The sequence below is a fragment of the Triticum dicoccoides genome, chromosome 7A (genome assembly GCF_002162155.2).
Source record: "Triticum dicoccoides isolate Atlit2015 ecotype Zavitan chromosome 7A, WEW_v2.0, whole genome shotgun sequence".
Taxonomy (NCBI): Eukaryota; Viridiplantae; Streptophyta; class Magnoliopsida; order Poales; family Poaceae; genus Triticum; species Triticum dicoccoides.
In genome coordinates, this window is record NC_041392.1 from 576,913,749 (window position 1) to 576,934,627 (window position 20,879).

Below are 20,879 nucleotides of genomic sequence, written 5' to 3' on the forward strand. Positions count from 1 at the left end.
TCCGAGAGTTCTTTCCTCAAGATATATGCGATGTATGGTACCTTCCAGTCGGGAGTGATTGCCAAGACCTCCATGACTAGGTCAACCACAGCAGGAATTTCGACTTCAGTCGGATCTGTGGCACTTTTCGGTTGCGGGGCTTCTTCTGTAAAAGGATCCTCCTGGACTAACGGCGAGCGGATGCGCTCCAAAAACACATTGCTGGGAATGGCTTCTCTCTTGGAGCCTATCTTTGCCAGATCATCAGCTGCTTGATTTTTCAGTCGGGGGATGTGATGAAGCTCTAACCCCTCGAATTTCTTTTCTAGCTTTCTTACTGCGTTGCAGTAGCCAGTCATAGCTGGGCTTCTGACGTCCCACTCCTTCATCATCTGATTAACCACAAAATCCGAGTCGCCATAGACCAGGAGGCGCCGGACGCCGAGTGAAATGGCCATGCGCAACCCATACAAGAGTGCTTCATATTCTGCTTCATTATTGGAGGAATCGAAGTGGATCTAGAGAACATATCTGAGCTTATCTCCTCAGGGGAGACCAAGACTACCCCAGCACCGGAACCATTCAGCATCTTAGATCCATCGAAGAACATGGTCCAGTGCTCCGAGTGAACTTGAGTCGGAAGCTGCTGTTCAATCCACTCGGCGACGAAATCTGCAATTGCTTGGGACTTGATAGCCTTCTTTGCTTCAAACTTGATATCTAGGGGGAGGAGTTCAATTGCCCACTTCGCCACTCGACCAGTTGCATCTCTGTTGTGCAAAATCTCTGACAGTGGAGCGTCGCTGACGACTGTAATGGAATGGTCAGAGAAGTAGTGTGCAACCTTCTTCGTGGTCATGTAAATCCCATATACAAGCTTCTGGTAATGGGGGTATCTTTGCTTCGAAGGAGTCAAAACTTCAGACACATAATATACTGGGCGCTGAACTCTGAAGGCCTTTCCTTCTTCTTCCCGCTCGACCGTAAGTACTGTACTGACAACTTGTCCCGTGGTCGCAATGTAAAGCGGCAGAGGCTCTTTACTGATTGGGGCAGCAAGCACCGGCTGGGTGGAGAGCAGAGCTTTGAGCTCTACGAATGCTGCATCAGCTTCTGGAGTCCACTCGAACTTGTCAGACTTCTTCATCAGTCGGTAAAGGGGCAACGCCTTTTCACCGAGACGAGGAATGAATCGACTTAGTGCGGCCAGGCACCCTGTAAGCTTCTGGACGTCATGTACACGCACAGGGCGCTTCATCCGGAGTATGGTGCCAACTTTCTCGGGATTGGCGTCGATTCCTCGTTCGGAAATGAGAAAACCGAGTAACTTTCCACCTGGAACTCCGAATGTGCACTTTGATGGATTGAGCTCCTGAGGTTAGCAAAGGTTTCGGCGAGGTCAGTCAGTAGGTCGGAACCTTTCCGTGACTTAACCATAATGTCATCCATGTATGCTTCTACGTTCCGACTGATCTGAGTGAGCAAACACTTCTGAATCATCCTCATGAACGTGGCTCCAGCATTCTTGAGGCCGAAGGGCATGGTGATGTAACAGAAGCACCCGAATGGGGTGATGAAAGCCGTTTTGATCTTGTCGGGTCCATACAGACGGATCTGATGGTACCCTGAATAAGCATCTAGAAAAGACAAACGCTCACACCCCGCGGTCGAGTCGACTACCTAGTCGATGCGGGGGAGGGGGAAATGATCTTTCGGGCAGGCCCGATTGATATGTTTAAAGTCAATGCACATACGAAGTGACTTGTCCTTCTTGGGGACCATGACAACATTGGCGAGCCACTCGGAGTGGTAAATCTCTCGGATGAACTCCGCTGCTAAGAGCCGAGCCACCTCCTCGCCAATAGCTTTCCTCTTCTGGACGGCACCGTCGAAGATGTTCTTTCACAGGCTTGAACTTCGGGTCGACTCGTAGACGGTGCTCAGCCAGCCCCCTGGGAACTCCAGGCATGTCAGAAGGCTTCCATGCGAAGACGTCCCAGTTCTCACGGAGGAACTGGATGAGCGCTTCTTCCTATTTGGAGTCGAGCGTCGTTGAGATGTGAGTCGGAGCGGCATCGGGGTCGGTCGGATGAATGTGAACTGGCTTAGTTTCACCGGACGACTGAAAAGCAGATTCTGAAGCAGGCTTCTTGGCTCGTAGCAATTCACTTGGATCAGCAGTCTTCTGGTACTCTTGCAGCTCAACAACTGCCATCTGAGCGTCAGCAATCTTTGAGCCTTTCTGAAAACACTCTTTTGCCTTCTTCCGATTGCCTGTAACAGTGATCACACCTTTGGGACCAGGCATCTTCAATTTGAGATACATGTAGCACGGTCGAGCCATGAAGCGTGCATAAGCTGGTCGGCCCAGAATAGCATGATAAGCACTTTGGAAGTCCACAACCTCAAATGTCAACTTTTCCTTGCGGTAATTCTTTGAATCACCGAAGACCACCTCGAGAGCAATCTGGCCGAGTGACTCGCCTTTCTTTCCAGGAATGACTCCATGGAAACTCATGTTGCTGGCGCTGAGCCTGTACATCGTAATGCCCATCCCTTTCAATGTTTCAGCATACAATATGTTCAGGCCACTGCCACCATCCATCAGGACTTTGGTCAGTTGAGTGCCTTCGACAACTGGGTCGACCACCAAAGCTTGCCTCCCAGGGGTGGCAATGTGTGTAGGGTGATCAGACTGGTCGAATGTGATGGCAGTCTGAGACCACTTCAGATAACTGGGTGTTGCCGGAGCAACCATATTCACCTCACGGTTAATGACTTTCAGTCGACTTTTGCTTTCGACATCAGCAAAAATCATCAGGGTGGAATTGATTTGGGGGTATCCATCGTCACTATCTTCCTTGTCTTCAACTCTGTCCGACTCTTTTTCCTTATCTTTGGATTGTTTGCCCTGAAACTGCTGGATCAGGAGTCGGCACTGTCGAGTGGTATGCTTTGGGTAAATAAAATTACCCTCTTCATCTTTCTTGGTGTGGATGTGACACGGCAGATCCAAAACATCATTTCCATCTTGATCCTTGACTTTCTTGGGCTTCCAGGGGCCTTTGGGTTTTCCCTTGAAATTTCCCTGGGTTGCGGCCAGGGCCTCCCCAGGGGCGGCTGGCTCGGCCTTCCGCTTCTGTTTCCGACTGGAATTGCCTCCGGTTTCCTGGGCGACTGCTTTCTGCTTGCCACTCCGGAGTCGGTCTTCGTCTTCACCATTAGCGTATTTGGTGGCAATCTCCATCATCCGGTTCAGAGACATCTCTCCAGTTCGACCGAACTTCAGTCAATTCTCTGTATTTAACGCCTTCTTTAAAGGCACAAACTGCCTGATGGTCAGGCACATTCTCAACTGTGTGATGCAACGTGATCCACCTCTGGATGTAATCCCTCAGAGTTTCATTCGGTTTCTGTACGCAAGAACGCAATTCTGTAAGGCCTGCGGGTCGCTTGCATGTTCCCTCAAAGGTTGTGACAAACACTAGGGAGAGGTCCTCCCAAGTGTAGATGCTGCTGGGTGCCAACTGATTTAGACATGCTCTGGCTGAGCCCTCTAGCATGAGAGGCAAATGCTTCATGGCCACCTCATCATTGCCACCGCCAATCTGTACAGCCACTCGGTAATCTTCGAGCCAAGTGTCAGGCTTAGAATCACTGGTGAACTTGCTGACTCTAGTCGCCAACCTGAAGTTGGGAGGAATCACTGCGGCTCTGATGGCCCGACTGAAACACTCTGGCCCCGAAACATGTACTCTGCTGCTGGCAGGCGCATCTCTGTTGTGGCCTTCCCGATGGGCTCTGTTTCTGTCAACCAAACCTTGAACGAGGATAGATCTCGCGTCAAAGCCTGGGTCCCTGGGGTCGACTGGAATCCTCTGCCCAACACTATGAGGGCGCCTGTCATCTCGATGTCGAGGCGCATATGACCCGCTTCTCGGGGGAGGGGTTGGCACTCGACATCGATCATCACGATCGGATCGGTGATCATACTGCTCATTCCTTCTGTACCGATCATGCCGGTCCCCACGTCCCTCACGCCTCGGGGGTGATCTCGGACTGTGAGCCGACTAGACTGTATCTGTTGCAATGGATCGACTGTGGATCCTATTCCGCGACTGAGAAACAGCGGAGTTCTGGTTTCCCGCCGCCCGGAGCAACGCTCTGATCTGCAACAAGCCCCTGCCAGCCTCCGACTGGGAGGGCTGAATCGATTCTGCTATACGGGCCGCGGCGGCCAAATTCTGAACTGGGGTTCGGTATACCTGCGTCGGCGGGAAGAGCTGACGTCGACTAGACTCGGGAGCCCGCTGACGCGCTTGCTCGTCGAGTGCTCGCTGGAGATTCTCCAGTCGAGTGCGCTCGGCCAAGTTAGCCAAGCGCACGTCCTCCAAGGCCCGGGCCTCGGGGGTCTCTCCGACAATAGGAGTGTGGAGTGCGTCCATGTTCCAGCGGCGAAGCTCCTCTCACTGTAATGACGTGAGAGGTTCGGGCTCATCGTGGGGGTGCGACAGGTCGCCCCCACCCGCGCCTCCATCAGCGCGAGGGAAACCGAGAGGACTGTGCGTTCCATCGACCGCCAGAACCTCAGCCGCTGGGTCGCTGCTGTCGCACTCGGACGCGGTCTCCGCGGAGCTAGTCGACAGGTTGAACAGGCCACAGAGGGATTCGTCGGGCTCGATTGCCGCGACTTGTGGGGCGGCCGACTGGCGAGCCACGGCATGCCTCACCCACCTCTGAAGTCTCGACCGACCGGAGCGCTTGCGCCGGTGGGAGACAGAGCGGGGAGACGATACGGGGGTCGACCGATACTGGGTCGACGGCTGCCGCAGGAGGACGACACGAATGCATGCACGAAAATGCATCGCACCGCGGACGGGGAGCGCGTCGATGTCGAGTGGTGCCTCCTGAAGCCAGGCGGAGTCGTCGGCGATGAACGTGAGCGCGCCGAGGCGGATCTCGCGGCCCTCCACCAAAACTCCGAACGAAACCATGATCAAAGGGATCGGAAAAATCGCAACTTCTCCAATCAGGCGCTAAGATTCCTGCCCCAAGGTGGGCGCCGACTGTCGTGGTTCTAACTCTGACAGTGAGGTAGGGGGGGTGTATGGAGAGGCTAGATCTCAGCTATTAGGAAGTTGTAAACACACGAGGATTACGAGTTCAGGCCCTTCTCGGAGGAAGTAACAGCCCTACGTCTCGGTGCCCGGAGGCGGTCGATTGGATTATGTGTGTGTGAATAACAAGGGTGCGAACCCTTCATACTGAGGAGGGGGTGGCTTATATAGAGTTCGCCGGCCCTCTCCTGCCCTCAGTGATGCAGGGTTTAAGGTACATTTAAGGTTGGGCGTTACTGGTAACGCCCCTAATAAAGTGCTATAATGACCATAAAGACTACTTAATAGCCGACCGTTTGCCTGCAGAGTGACGTTAGGTCTCCTGGCAGTCGAGTGGTTGGCTTCATGGTCGAGTGATAGCTTCTTGGTCGAGTGTCTTGAACCCGTCGAGTGGGATACCTTCAAGTCGATTGAAAGGTGACTTCTTCTAGGGACGTCCTTGGGTAGGGCTCTTTGGACAGGTCCGTGCCCCTACCCTAGGTACATAGCTTCATCAGGGGGTGGGCTATTTATAGCCACTAGGCAACCCGACCTGATTTGTCCGAAATGACCCTGGGTCACTAAGGAACTGACACGTGTTCCAACGGTCAGATTTCAAACTCACACAGCAACTTTACTTGGGCTACAAGCAAAGCTGACTTGTCCGACTCTGGACAAGATTCGCTCTCATAGTCTTCACTCGAAGACATAGGTTTTGGTTAAGCATCACTTCAGTCATTCTGACTGGTTCTCTTGGACCCCACTTAACAGTACGATGGTTCCTATGACTCAATAAAGAAGAAAAAGAACCACGAAAGATCTAAGTCTTCGAGCTCCATAGGCTTCATGCGATGTCTTCTCTTTTCATAGTCTTCAATGTGAATATCTTCATATACCACCTTTGACATCAATGTCTTCATACATTTTTAGGGGTCATCTCTGGTAGGAAAACCGAATCAATGAGGGACTTCTACCTGTGTTATCCTGCAATTCTCACAAACACATTAGTCCCTCAACTAGGTTTGTCGTCAATACTCCAAAACCAACTAGGGGTGGCACTAGATGCACTTACATTAGTAGACAACACCGTGAAGAAGAATTACCTAGTAAGGATGAAATTATTGGTCTTGCTTCTATTGCCGTACCTCCTAGTGATCCTTTAGAACAATATTTGCTAGACCACGAAAATGATATGTTTATGAATGAAAGAAGGGAAATAGATGAAGTATTCTTTAAATAGGAACCTATTCTGAAACACAATTTGCCTGTTGAAATCCTAGGGGATCCTCGTGATCCCGTGTTTGAGCTTAAACCGTTGCCTGATACTCTTAAATATGCTTATCTTGATGAGAAAAAGATATATCCTATTATTATTAGTGCTAACCTTGCAGAGCATGAGGAAGAGAGATTATTGAAAACTCTGAAGAAGCACCGTGCTGCTATTGGTTATACTCTTGATGATCTTAAGGGCATTAGTCCCACTCTATGTCAACATAAAATAAATTTGGAAGAAGATGCTAAACCAGTTCGTGATCATCAACGACGGCTGAATCCTAAAATGAAAGAAGTGGTAAGAAAGGAAATAATAAAGCTCCTTGAGGCAGGTATAATCTATCCCGTTGCTGATAGTCAGTGGGTAAGTCCTGTCCATTGTGTCCCTAAGAAGGGAGGTGTTACTTTCGTTCCTAATGATAAAGATGAATTGATTCCTCAAAGAATTATTACAGGTTATAGGATGGTTATTGATTTCCGCAAATTAAATAAGGCCACTAAAAAGGATCATTACCCCTTACCTTTTATCGATCAGATGCTAGAAAGATTATCCAAACATACACATTTTTTGCTTTCTAGATGGTTATTCTGGTTTCTCTCAAATACCTGTGTCAGCCAAGGATCAATCAAAGACTACTTTTATGTGCCATTTTGGTACTTTTGCTTATAGATGTATGCCTTTTTGTTTATGTAATGCACCTGCTACCTTTCAAATATGCATGATGGCTATATTCTCTGACTTTTGTGAAAAGATTTGTGAGGTTCTCATGGACGATTTCTCCCTCTATGGATCTTCTTTTGATGATTGCTTGAGCAACCTTGATCGAGTTTTGCAGAGATGTGAAGAAACTAATCTTGTCTTGAATTGGGAAAAGTGCCACTTTATGGTTAATGAAGGTATTGTCTTGGGGCATAAAGTTTCTGAAAGAGGTATTGAAGTTGATAAAGCCAAGGTTGATGCTATTGAAAAGATGTCATGCCCCAAGGACATCAAAGGTATAAGAAGTTTCCTTGGTCACGCTGGATTTTATAGGAGGTTCATTAAGGACTTCCCAAAAATTTCTCAAAAAAGATATGCCATTGTCTTTGATGATGATTGTGTAGAAGCATTTGAAAAACTTAAGAAAGCATTGATCTCTGCACCTATTGTTCAGCCATCTGATTGGAATTTACCATTTGAAATTATGTGTGATGCTAGTGATTATGTTGTAGGTGCTGTTCTAGGGCAAAGAGTTGATAAGGAATTAAATGTTATTCAATATGCTAGTAAAACCCTAGACAATGCTCAAAGAAATTATGCTACTACTTAAAAAGAATTCTTAGCAGTTGTATTTGCTTGTGATAAGTTCAGACCTTATATTGTTGATTCTAAAGTAACTATTCACACTGATCATGCTGCTATTAAATCTCTTATGGAAAAGAAAGATGCTAAACCTAGACTTATTAGATGGGTTCTCTTGCTACAAGAATTTTACTTACATATTGTTGATAGAAAGGGAGCTGAGAACCCCGTTGCAGACAACTTGTCTAGGTTAGAAAATGTGCTTGACCCACTACCTATTGATGAGAGCTTTCCTGATGAGCAATTAAATATCATAAATGCTTCCCATACTGCTCCATGGTATGCTGATTATGCTAATTACATTGTTGCTAAGTTTATACCACCTAGTTTCACATACCAGCAAAAGAAAAAGTTCTTCTACGATTTGAGGCATTACTTTTGGGATGACCCACATCTTTATAAAGAAGGAGTAGATAGTGTTATTAGACGTTGTGTACCTGAGCATGAACAGGAACAGATCCTACGCAAGTGTCACTCCGAAGCTTATGGAGGACACCATGCTGGAGATAGGACTGCACATAAGGTATTGCAATCTGGTTTTTATTGGCCTACTCTCTTCAAGGATGCCCGTAAGTTTGTCTTATCTTGTGATGAACGTCAAAGAATTGGTAATATTAGTAGATGTCAAGAAATGCCTATGAATTATTCACTCATTATTGAACCATTTGATGTTTGGGGCTTTGACTATATGGGACCTTTTCCTTCCTCTAATGGATATACACATATTTTAGTTGCTGCTGATTACGTTACTAAGTGGGTAGAAGCTATTCCAACTAGTAGTGCTGATCATAACACTTCTATTAAAATGCTTAAAGAAGTTAATTTCCAAGATTTGGAGTCCCTAGATATTCAATGACTGATGGTGGTTCACATTTTATTCATGGTGCTTTCCGTAAAATGCTTGCTAAGTATGATGTTAATCATAGAATTGCATCCCCTTATCACCCTCAGTCTAGTGGTCAAGTAGAATTGAGTAATAGAGAACTCAAATTAATTTTGCAAAAGACTGTCAATAGGTCTAGAAAGAATTGGTCCAAGAAACTTGATGATGCATTATGGGCCTATAGAACTGCATATAAAAATCCTATGGGTATGTCTCCATATAAAATGGTTTATGGAAAAGCATGTCACTTACCTCTCGAACTAGAACACAAGGCATATTGGGCTATTAAAGAGCTCAATTATGATTTTAAACTTGCCGGTGAGAAGAGGTTATTTGATATTAGCTCACTCGATGAATGGAGAACCCAAGCCTACGAAAATGCCAAGTTGTTTAAAGAAAAAGTTAAAAGATGGCATGATAAAAGGATACAAGAGCGTGAGTTTAATGTAGGTGATTATGTATTGCTATACAACTCTCGTTTAAGATTTTTTGCAGGAAAACTTCTCTCTAAATGGGAAGGTCCTTACATTATCGAGGAGGTCTATCGTTCCAGTGCCATAAAAATCAACAACTTCGAAGGCACAAATCCGAAGGTGGTGAACGGTCAAAGAATCAAGCATTATATCTCAGGTAATCCTATAAATGTTGAAACCAATGTTATTGAAACCGTGACCCCGGAGGAATACATAAGGGACACTTTCCGGAACGTTTCAGACTCCGAAAAGGAATAGGTATGTGGTACGGTAAGTAAACCGACTCCAAAACACTTTTTATGGCAATATTTCTCCGTTTTGGAATATTTAGAAAAATAGAAAGATAAGAAGCAGTCCAGGAAGGACATGAGGCCTCCACGAGGGTGGAGGGCGCGCCCCCTACCTCGTGGGCACCTCGTGTGCTCTCCGGACTCCGTTTTCTTACACGACACGTATTTTGGTCGGTAAAAATTCATTATATAATCTCCCAGAGGTTTTGACCACCGTATCACGCAAAAATCTCTTGTTCTTGTTTCGAGCTGTTTTCTGCCAGGGTTGTCAAAGCTAAGCATCATGTCGTCCCCCTCCTCCTCCAACAATGAGGGCAACGATGCTTGGCTAATGAAGATAGAGCTGAAGAGAGAGGAACCCATGGAGACCAACAAGGACGAAGGGATCAAGAAGGCCACGGAGGACCAAGCTCCGGCAACAGAAGACATCCTTCAACTTGATCACAATCTCCTTACCCCAACTGAGATCGAAGCTTTCAAGATGATCGAGTTAGCTCGTATACAAAATAAGTATCTCACACGTGAAAATATTTTGTTGAAGGAGCATATCATCGCACTCAAAGGCATTATCCGCAATTTAGAAGACCTCCTACGCTCGATGTGCGACTACCCATCATCAACAACTCCACCTTCTTCACCAACAAAGGAGACGTAATCACATGGGTATGGGCACTCCCCTTGGCAACTGCCAAGCTTGGGGGAGTGCCCCGGTATCGTATCACCATCACTTTTATCTTTACCGTTTTTCTTAGTTCGATCCTTTTGGTAATATCTTGATCTACTAGAATAAAAGTTCTTAGTATGATCTAGTTGTGAGTTTTGCTTTATAGTTCCTCTATGTAATCGAGTACGTGAGCTATATAATAAAGATTGGTGTTGAGTCAAGGGTTTGATTATTTTGCCATGATCCTAAGGGAATAAAAGAAAAGGGAAAGAAATAAAAAGAAACAAAGAGATCATATGGATCTTATGGAGAGTAATGAGCTCACATAGAAAAAGTATGATGAATAAAAGTTGTTGAGAGTTGGCAAACATAGTTTTGGTCATCGTTGCAATTAATAGGAAGTAATAAAGAAAGAGAGGTCTTCACATATAAATATACTATCTTGGACATCTTTTACGATTGTGAGCACTCATTAAAATATGACATGCTAAAGAGTTGACGTTGGACAAGGAAGACAACGTAATGGGTTATGTTTTCTTGCATCTGAGATAAATTATATTGTCATGTATCATCCTACATGGTTGAGCTTGCCTTTCCCCCTCATGCTAGCCAAATTCATCGCACCAAGTAGAGATACTACTTGTGCTTCCAAATACCCTTAAACCAGTTATGCCATGAGAGTCCACCATACCTACCTATGGATTGAGTAAGATCCTCCAAGTAAGTTGTCATCAGTGCAAGTAATAAAAATTGCTCTCTAAATATGTATGACTTATTAGTGTGGGAGAAAATAAGCTTTATACGATCGTGTGATATGGAAGAAATAAAAGCAACAGACTGCATAATAAAGGTCCATATCACAAGTGGCAATATAAAGTGACATTCTTTCACATTAAGATTCTGTGCATCCAACCATAAAAGCGCATGACATCCTCTGCTTCCCTCTGCAAAGGGCCTATCTTTTACTTTTATCTCCTACCTTGCATAAGAGTCATGGTGATCTTCACCCTTCCTTTTTACATTTTATCCTTTGGCAAGCACAGTATGTTGGAAAGATCCTGGTATATATGGCTAATTGGATGTGAGTTTTCATGAACTATTATTGTTGACATTACCCTTGAGGTAAAACGTTGGGAGGCAAAACTATAAGCCCCTATCTTTCTCTGTGTCCGATTAAAACTCCATACCCATAAGTATTGCGTGAGTGTCAGCAATTGTGAAAGACTATATGATAGTTGAGTATGTGGACTTGCTAAAAAGCGCTTATATATTGACTCTTTCCTATGTTATGATAAATTGCAATTGCTCCAATGACTGAGATTATAGTTTGTTAGTTTTCAATGAAGTTTACGATTCATACTTCAAATTGTGATTGAATTATTACTCTAGCATAAGAAATCATATGACAAGAATTATATAAGTTTCTATTCTAAGAATGATCATGATGCCCTCATGTCCATATTTTATTTTTATCGACACCTCTATCTCTAAACATGTGGACATATTTTTCGATTTCGGCTTTCGCTTGAGGACAAGCGAGGTCTAAGCTTGGGGGAGTTGATACGTCCATTTTGCATCATGCTTTTATATCGATATTTATTGCATTATGGGTTGTTATTACACATTATGTCACAATACTTATGCCTATTCTCTCTTATTTTATAAGGTTTACATAAAGAGGGAGAATGCCGGCAGCTGGGATTCTGGGCTGGAAAAGGAGCAAATATTAGAGACCTATTCTGCACAGCTCCAAAAGTCCTGAAACGTCACGGAAGACGTTTTCAGAATATATAAAAAAATACTGAGCGCAAGAAGTTCACCAGGGGGGGCACACCCTGTCCATGAGGGTGGGGGCGCGCCCCCTACCTCGTGGGCCCCCTGGTGGCCCTCCGATGTCCATCTTCTGCTATATGAAGTCTTTCGATGAGAAAAAAATCATAAGCCATCTTCTCGGACGAAACTCCGCCGCCATGAGGCGGAACCCTGGCGGATCCAATCTAGGGCTCCGGCAGAGCTGTTCTGCCGGGGAAACTTCCTTCTGGAAGGGGGAAATCATCGCCATCGTCATCACCAACGCTCCTCTCATCGGGAGAGGGCAATCTCCATCAACATCTTCATCAACATCTTCATCAGCACCATCTCCTCTCAAAACCCTAATTCATCTCTTGTATCCAATTCTTGTCTTCAAGTCCGAGATTGGTGCTAGTAGGTTGCTAGTAGTGTTAATTACTCCTTGTAGTTGATGCTAGTTGGTTTATTTGGTGGAAGATCATATGTTCAGATCCTATATGCATATTAATACCCCTCTGATTATGAACATGAATATGCTTTGTGAGTAGTTACGTTTGTTCCTGAGGACATGTGAGAAGTCTTGCTATTAGTAGTCATGTGAATTTGGTATTCGTTCGATATTTTGATGAGATGTATGTTGTCTCTCCTCTAGTGGTGTTATGTGAACGTCGACTACATGACACTTCACCATTATTTGGGCCTAGAGGAAGGCATTGGGAAGTAATAAGTAGATGATGGGTTGCTAGAGTGACAGAAGCTTAAACCCTAGTTTATGCGTTGCTTCGTAAGGGGCTGATTTGGATCCATATGTTTCATGCTATGGTTAGGTTTACCTTAATACTTTTGTTGTAGTTGCGGATGCTTGCAATAGAGGTTAATCATAAGTGGGATGCTTGTCCAAATAAGGACAGTACCCAAGCACCGGTCCACCCACATACCAAATTATCAAAGTACCGAACACGAATCATACAAACGTGATGAAAACTAGTTTGACGATATTCCCATGTGTCCTCGGGAGCGCATTTCTCTATATAAGAGTTTGCCCAGGCTTGTCCTTTGCTACAAAAAGGATTGGGGCACCTTGCTGCACTTTATTTACTTTTGTTACTTGTTGCTCGTTACAAATTATCCTATCACAAAACTATCTGTTACCACTTGTTTCAGTACTTGCAGAGAATACCTTGCTAGAAACCGCTTACCATTTTCTTCTGCTCCTCGTTGGGTTCGACACTCTTACTTATCGAAAGGATTACGATAGATCCCCTACACTTGTGGGTCATCAGGGCACTAGGGAGGGGGTCTTATAGGCTGCCCCCTAGGGCTATAATGGTAATATTACACGAGAGCGGGGCCCTGGTGTCAGTGTCTGGGAGCTGGCAGTGGGGGCCGCCGGGCCTGCCGGGTCCATCGGGTGTGGGTCTCGTCGAGTCCATCGGGCGCGGGTATGGCCGGCTGCTGGGTACTGTGGCACGCCACGCCAGGCGTCATGGGACGGTCAGCGCTGCCCCGCTATAGGGTTGCGCCTTCAGGACACCGCCCGCCCCGGGCGGGGGCGTGGGGTGCGCCGTTGTCGTGCCCGCCGTGGCTGACATAAAGGGGGACACACTGTAGCCACACTTGCTTGCCGCTGGGGGTTGACTTCTTGAGGATGGCCGGCATGTGCGAGCAGGCCGGGCCGGGTCGCTTCACCCAGCCGGCTCGTGCTGGGAAGCCGGCGGGTTGGCAAGCCGGATTGAGGGGCCTAGCTTGCCCCGATGTTTTGAAAAGGATCTGGCTTCCATTGTCTGCCCGAGGGCCATCCCTCAACACCCTACCTGTTTATACTACTTGTGGACCTTATCCGTGGAGCTTCAATATATGCTAGTTTGTGCTAGTTGTTGTTTGTGCTAGCTGCCGTTTATGTTAGCTGATGGGTGCTCCGAATATTTTATCCGTTATGTGTAGATGTTATTTGATGAAATGTGTCATGAGCTTGTCAATCTATGTTAAAAGTTGTCACCAATTGCCAATTTCAGTTTAGATAATTGTCATGTACTCATCTATCTGTTATTGAGTTGAGATAGATGTTTTTGTGTCAAATGTGCTATGGATGAACGTAAAATTACGAATAACTTGTGTACTGTTTGATCTACCCGTTGGGTACCTGTCGGGTGGGTATGGGCATGGGTAAATTTTCATACCCAAGAGTATAGGCACGGGCAGAATTTTGTATCCATTGACTGCACGGACATGGGTATGACATTGCTCTACCGCCCCATACCCTACCAATTGTCATCCTAACACATCCAAACAACTGTGGTTTGCATCTGCTCGTCCCAGATGTACATATGCGGGAAATAAACACCGATACAATGCGGACAACCAAACAACATGCATATGTTAGTTTTTTTTTGTCTGTTTTTGCAGAACTAGATGAAATATGCAATGCATTGATGAGTTGAATGGGTTTAGGCGCATTTTCACTCAAAACAGTGGAACCCACCTCACCTTGAAACGCCGCCGCGGCCACTCCAATCCACGCCCACCCCTGCCGGAGCGCGACAGCTCTCGCTCTGGGAGCGAATCCGGCCAAATCCCCATCGCCGCAATCCATTCCGGCCTAGCCGCCGCCTGCTCGGCCGTTCCCACCCAGCAAGCCGACGCAAGTGAAAAGCAGCGGGATCATTGCCCGTCCCGTCCCGTCCCGCACCACACGCGCCCACGCGACAAGGCCGCACCGTGTGCCGATGCCACCCCAGTGACGACGCCACCCCACCTCGGCCCTGCACAACTAGCTAGCCGAGCAGCGAGCATCATCGTTGGCGCCCGGGTCCCCGCAGTAATAAAAGGAGCGCAGGGGTGCGCCGCGTCAGATGGCCGCCCACTCGCTCTCCACCCCCCTCACCACGCGGGCGCCTCTGCTCCGCCTCCTCCGCCGCCGCCGCGGCCTAGCCCTCTCCGCAGCGCCGCCCAGACTCCCCGTCTGCTCCGCGCCGCCTCGCCACCGTCGCAGCGCTCTCTTCCTCGGACTCGGAGGTGCGTTCTCCGCTACTCTGCCCCGCCCGCTCGATCCACCACCGCCCCCGGCCCGTGCTGTCTCGGCTCGGCTGGTGGTCGCTCGCTTAGCTCTCAGTAGACGACGTGCGGATCGATCTGGGATCATGGCGGTGTGCTCTCTTGGATTTTCTCATTCTAGCGGCGCTCGCCTCTCGCGTGGGATGTTTCTGGTGATCCGGTAAAAACTGCCGCCAGTGAAATAGGTGTGGTAGGGGTGGACAGACGTGGAGCGTCCCACTCCCAGATGCTGGGAGACCGGATCGTGAACGTAGGCCAAGGAAACGACCATGTATGCGACCAGTAAACGAGATGGCCCTGACAGGGAAAGAAAGGGGATGGTGATGGACACAGTTTTCAAAGGCTTTTAGACATAATTTCCACGGAGTTTTCACTATAATATGGTGGTTTCCACCGGATACTTTCTCACTTAATCATGAGTGGCACCACGACTCCTGCTATACCACTTTCCCTTTTGTCAATTTACCGGCCATTCTACAGTTATGGAGTACAGAGCTGAATCATTCTTCACATCGCATATCTAGTGCAGCTTTGCCTACATTTAATCCTATAAATGTGTAATCTACGTGATGACAGTCCATACATTTGCTTGCTCGAATCTACTAGGTGCGGGTGGAAGACACAGAAGTGGGCTGGTGAGCAGAACCATGTCGGCTTCCATATATTCGACAAAGGTGGACGCCGAATCGGCAATGACCACGAATGGAAGAGATGTGGAGCTGCTACCATTCGTGAATGACAAACATGAAGGTGTCATTATTGAGATGACCACCCCAATGGATCCACAAGTTTTTTCAGCTTCCTTGAAATCTTTGTTGTCGAAATGGAGGGAGCAGGTAGTTTCATCGGCCATGGGGAATTTTGTAGAAATTTGACTTGTTAAAAATGACATCATACTATATGATGCATGTGTATATTGTGTTGCGCAGCATAAATATCCTAAATGCATAGATTAATATTTGATATGAATCATATCCTACAAGGTGTTTGATATACAAATGTGATCGCAAAGGTCTTTATAAGGTATAACTAGTGTTAAGTGTTTTCAGCTGCATAATGCACTCCCTAAGAAGGCCTAGATCAAATTATTTCAACAAGGGAAGACTCCTTTTTTTAGAACATTGTCCCATTCAATTTGTATTATGATTAATAAATCAGTAATTGTACCTAAGACATGTCATAGATAGGTAAAGATTAGTGTATGTGGATGCTAATATCAGATTTAATTAATCATGGCTACGTCAAGGAGATGACGTTACAACTTAGATTGCATAGCTGCTCAATTTTCTGTAGGATGTTTCCACTGATTCTATTTCAAATTTTGTGATCTCATTGTAGGGAAAAAGAGGTGTGTGGATAAAATTGCCAATCAGCCTTGCCAACCTTATCCAATCAGCTGTAGAGGTAGCTAAACTCACATATTTCCAGATTTCTTTGGTAGCACAACTAGTCAGATGACTCTGTATTCTTAGTTTAACTTGTCACTAAACTATTATTTCTGGATTGAAATACTTAGTAGAATCGTGTAGTACTTGTTAACTGGAAATAACAACTTTTCTAGGTTTTGATATCAGTTGGTATTAATTTATAACTCTGTCTGAACGCAGTCTTTCCTTTTTCCTTCTTTAAAGAAATGATAAAAGAGTATCCTTCTCTTACTATATAAAATCCCAGGCAAGGTTTATGTACAAGAAGCTGTTTGAAGTAGCTCTGAATCGCTTTTGCTTCATTTTGGTTTAGGAAGGATTCTGGTACCATCATGCAGAAGAAACTTACCTAATGCTTGCGTACTGGCTCCCGAACACGCCTCATACATTGCCTGTAAATGCTACTCATCGTGTGGGCGTTGGAGCTTTTGTAATGAATGACAAAAGAGAGGTACCAAATGACTATGAAAGCACTATTTAAAGGATTCAGATAATCATGCTGTGTTGCTACCTATCTAGCCTTTTAAAATTGACTTTATAGGTAAATTATGTATCTTGTGTCATCGCTAAGACTCAATACTTTTTGCAGGTATTGGTTGTCCAGGAAAAAAGCGGTGTACTTAAGGGCTCTGGTATATGGAAATTTCCAACTGGAGTTGTTGAACCAGTAAAATATTCTGCTCTGGACATGTAGAGATGTTGTTCATAGATCTTTCTTTACCACCTTCTCTCGTTACAATCGTAAAGATCTTGATACATGTAGGGAGAAGATATTAACATTGGAGTTGTAAGAGAAGTGAAAGAAGAGACAGGGGTATGTACTAGCATATGGGTAAACTAATCCTGACAGAATACTATTATAGCTACTCATACTCTTCTTTTTCTTCCTGGATGATGTATTAGGTTGATGCAGAATTCGTCGAGGTACTTGCCTTCAGGTAATGACTGAACCTCATGTTCTTTTTTTTTTGTTCCCCCATCTCTTGAAGATCCATAGTATTATCAGGAAACTTGTGAAAGTCAATCTGATACCAACTTAGCAGTTAATATACATTTATATGACACCTAAGCTGGCTTCTGGTACAGCATGCAAAATATGTGTGTGAGATGATAAGGAGGTTACTGAGATCTGCTGACACGAAACTCCATAACCTTCTGCTAGCAAGAATAATATAGGCAAAAATAAAAATGGAACACGTAGTATCAGAGCAAACGGTAAATGGAAATTAAACAGTGAAACCTTTTCTTTTGATCTATTTCAATGGCTCTACAGTTTTTTGGCAAGAACTATATGTTTAGCTTTAAGTGTGAACTAACTGTTGTCTCCTCATGTGGGTAACCAATGTGCAGGCAGAGCCACAAAGCTTATTTTGAAAAATCAGATCTATTTTTTGTGTGCATCCTAAGGCCACATTCCTTCGACATTACTAAGCAAGAGTCTGAAATCGAGGATGCTCAGGTGATTCAGATCTGCATTTTCAGCATCATGTTGTTTAATGCCGCGCTCAGAAAAGGAGACATCTTCTATTGGTTTATTTCAGTATCTTCTCAACTAGTAGTACTTCTGTGTAAACACTCTGTTGATGCTTCGCTTCTCAAATGCAGTGGATGCCGGTGGAGGAATTTGCGGCACAACCATTCGTCCAGAAACATGAACTGGTGAAGTATATTCTCGAGGTTGGCCTGGCTAAGACCGACAAGGAATACGCAGGATTTTCACCAATCAGCATAAAATCGGCGTTCTCAGAGAAACAGTCCTTGTTTTACATGAACAGGAGGGACCTGGAGAAAGCCTCAGGACCCATCATCAATACACAAAAAGATAGCTGAAATTTCAGTCAGAGTTAGGAAAGGGTCGAAGCACTCGTACCCAATTACTCTGCTGTTCGATTGGTAGCTTGTACGCCTGATTTTGACAGTATGATGCCTGCCCCCTACCATTATATCGATTCAGAAAGAGATATAACCTAGCAGAAGTGCAACGGAAGTTGTTGTACTCGGACATCAAAAAGGAAGATATTATTGCGTTGCGCGTGTTGTTAAATTTGTATCGACGAGCGTACAAATAATGGAACATATCAAAGATTTTTTGTTTTGGTTTTGGTTTTTGTTTCCCTTTGTTGTGCTGCAGCGTCTGTGTAAGACACCGTTGCCGTGTTAGCCCTTTTTTGACATGTCAATGTGAGATACCGTTGTTGTGTTACGTACCTGCGTTTGGATATTTACATAACTTATGTTTTTTTAACACAGTACAGACGGAAACGCTCATATATACGTGCATACACTCACACCTAAAAATGCACACACGCACACCCTACCCCTATGAGCATTTCCAAAAGACTGAGCCGGCATATCCCTGGAGGGTTGGGGATACCACAGTCCCTCTAACCATCCAATCATAAATTAGTTCGCTACTTAACATATGTTTGTAGTATATCTTTGTATTGGATTTTTTTTGAAACTATCACGTCTTTTATAGCAAAATCGAAAACTATACCACGTAATGCCAAAAAATCAAAACTATGGCTCCGTCGGCCTCGTCTAAGCCGAAGATGGGCTTTTCGGTCTAATCTCCAATCTCCTCCATTTTTCACTCATTTTCACGTCCAAACTGCAGAATAGGTAGATCGTAGCAATCCTCGGCAGCCTACGGTCATTTTTTTTTTGCTATGGAATAGGTAAAATCTTGACTGGTGTTGTGTTTTTTTCCCCACTTCGGTCCAGCTGATTTTGGTCCACATGTCAGCCAGCCTAAAATCAGGTGAGAATCTCAAGGCCTGTTTAGTTTTTAGCCACATATTGCCACACTTTGACACACCTCACCGTAGACAAGTTTGATTAAGTTAGGTGGGTTTTTACCACATCTAAAGCTTTATGAGCAGTGAACCTCGCATGTCATAGACACAAAAAATGTGATAAGATTCTCTTAGTCAAACCAAAGTGTGGCTACAATTTGAGTAATCAAGTTAGGCAAGTGTGGCAAAAATAATGTGGCAACATAAGGGCATGTTCAATGCAAGGCGCCTAAACAGGCACTTCAACAATAATAAAAAAAGATTTTTTTTTATCCTAGCGCCTGTGTGGAGTCCCATCATTCAACACACTAGATCATTGATGGCGCGCGTTGCTGCGCCCATCTATTTGTATAATGAAGTGTGAGGATTTTCTGTAAATATAAGATCACATGAAACATATTAAATTGCATAAATATAATTGTACATTATTCAGTAATATCAAGAACGGTAAAAGAAAGGTTCACACATACAAATTGGCTTGTATAACAACATACAAAACTATTTAGATAGTAAATAGAACTAATCAATACCGCCAAAGAAATAATCATTAGATTGTATATATGGTGCATAAATGACATCTTCACATGCCTCTACGAAGGGCCGCTATGTTTGGAAACAAAGAAGATATAAGTGACTCTAATGCACTTGGTCATTTCTTGTGGAGCGCATCACATTTATGGGACAAAAGTGTTGTCAAAGATTATAATTTTGAAATATCAATTAACGGTATTCTACAGACTAACATACATGCAACGTGGAGATATATAGTAATCATATATTTCATTTTTGTTTTCTTCTTTTGTTAGAGAATAACCATACTGAAAGTTGTATGTAACAACGTGGCAGACCATCAATTCCATTTGATACATGAAAAGCATTACCAAAATGAACCAGCATTGAAAGGGGTGTCGTTAGACTCGCATGAATTAAATAAGGTCCAAACTGAAATGTTAACCAATCGGGAACCGCCTGCATCACAGACAGAAAAGTAGAACTCCCGGTACAGACAACATAATTAATATAGCAAGTAATAGCATGCGTAAGAAGAAAGACAAACCATATTGGAATAAAAGTTATAACAGAAATAAATATGAACATGCGTAAAATGTCAGTGCACCTACATGCTTTTAGTACCTCCTTCTTGAGCTGCTCAAGTTAGATATGGGCTTGGTTATGCATTAGTACTAAAATAAATTTCAGCAAGGAGTCGATCAAATTTTGTTGAATGAGTACTACCTACAGAAAAGATGAAACTTGAATCCTCTTTGACAACATAACATTTATTCAACTGGCAACAACCAAGCTTTCTGCAATTTTGTTAAAAAAGTTTGAGAACAGTTGTGACGCCCGGATAATCAAGCTACAGTAAACCTCTGCTAGTGATGCCACGTCACCTCGATTACTATTGCTAATCTCGCGTTAGTTCGAAACCGATTCAAAGTCAAATTCGAAATATAGGCAAATAGTAAAATTTTTAAATAGCAAAACTAAAATGTTCGGGTTGTGTCAAATAAATCGTAAGTAATTATGGTGGAGAAACCAAACTTTGATAAAATGTTTAAAGGCTCTAAAACAATTAAAACAGTAATGAAAACAATTAAACAAATGCCTATTGAATTTATAAAATGCTAAAACTATTTTATTATGGGTTAAGAATTAATCTCACAGTAGTTTGTTGATAAATACAAATTTAGCCACTAGTGGTATTTTCTATAAAACTAAAAATAAAAGAAACTACAAATAAAAAAAAAGAAAAGAAAATATAAAACCAAAAAACAAGACTAACAAAGAACAAAAAAAAGAAATAGAAGAA

At 44.3% G+C, this 20,879-nt stretch overlaps 1 protein-coding gene across 1 annotated transcript; it reads left to right on the forward strand.

Annotated features, from left to right (window-relative positions):
• The first annotated feature begins 14,387 nt into the window (after positions 1-14,387).
• Positions 14,388-18,385, forward strand: LOC119329212 (nudix hydrolase 2-like). The gene is made up of 9 exons (XM_037602216.1): positions 14,388-14,805; positions 15,451-15,680; positions 16,183-16,248; positions 16,585-16,722; positions 16,861-16,938; positions 17,035-17,085; positions 17,175-17,209; positions 17,622-17,730; positions 17,877-18,385. The coding sequence occupies exons 1-9, from the start codon at positions 14,643-14,645 to the stop codon at positions 18,099-18,101; spliced, it is 1,095 nt and encodes a 364-aa protein (XP_037458113.1). The 5' UTR covers positions 14,388-14,642; the 3' UTR covers positions 18,102-18,385.
• The last annotated feature ends 2,494 nt before the right edge of the window (positions 18,386-20,879 follow it).

What these genes read in the sequence shown, in the direction of transcription:
- LOC119329212 (XM_037602216.1), top strand. Translation starts at nt 14,643, where the DNA reads ATGGCCGCCCACTCGCTCTCCACCCCCCTCACCACGCGGGCGCCTCTG. An exon ending in TGTCGAAATGGAGGGAGCAG is followed by an intron (nt 15,681 to 16,182) that starts GTAGTTTCATCG and finishes ATCTCATTGTAG; the next exon opens with GGAAAAAGAGGTGTGTGGAT. An exon ending in GTCGAGGTACTTGCCTTCAG is followed by an intron (nt 17,210 to 17,621) that starts GTAATGACTGAA and finishes ACCAATGTGCAG; the next exon opens with GCAGAGCCACAAAGCTTATT.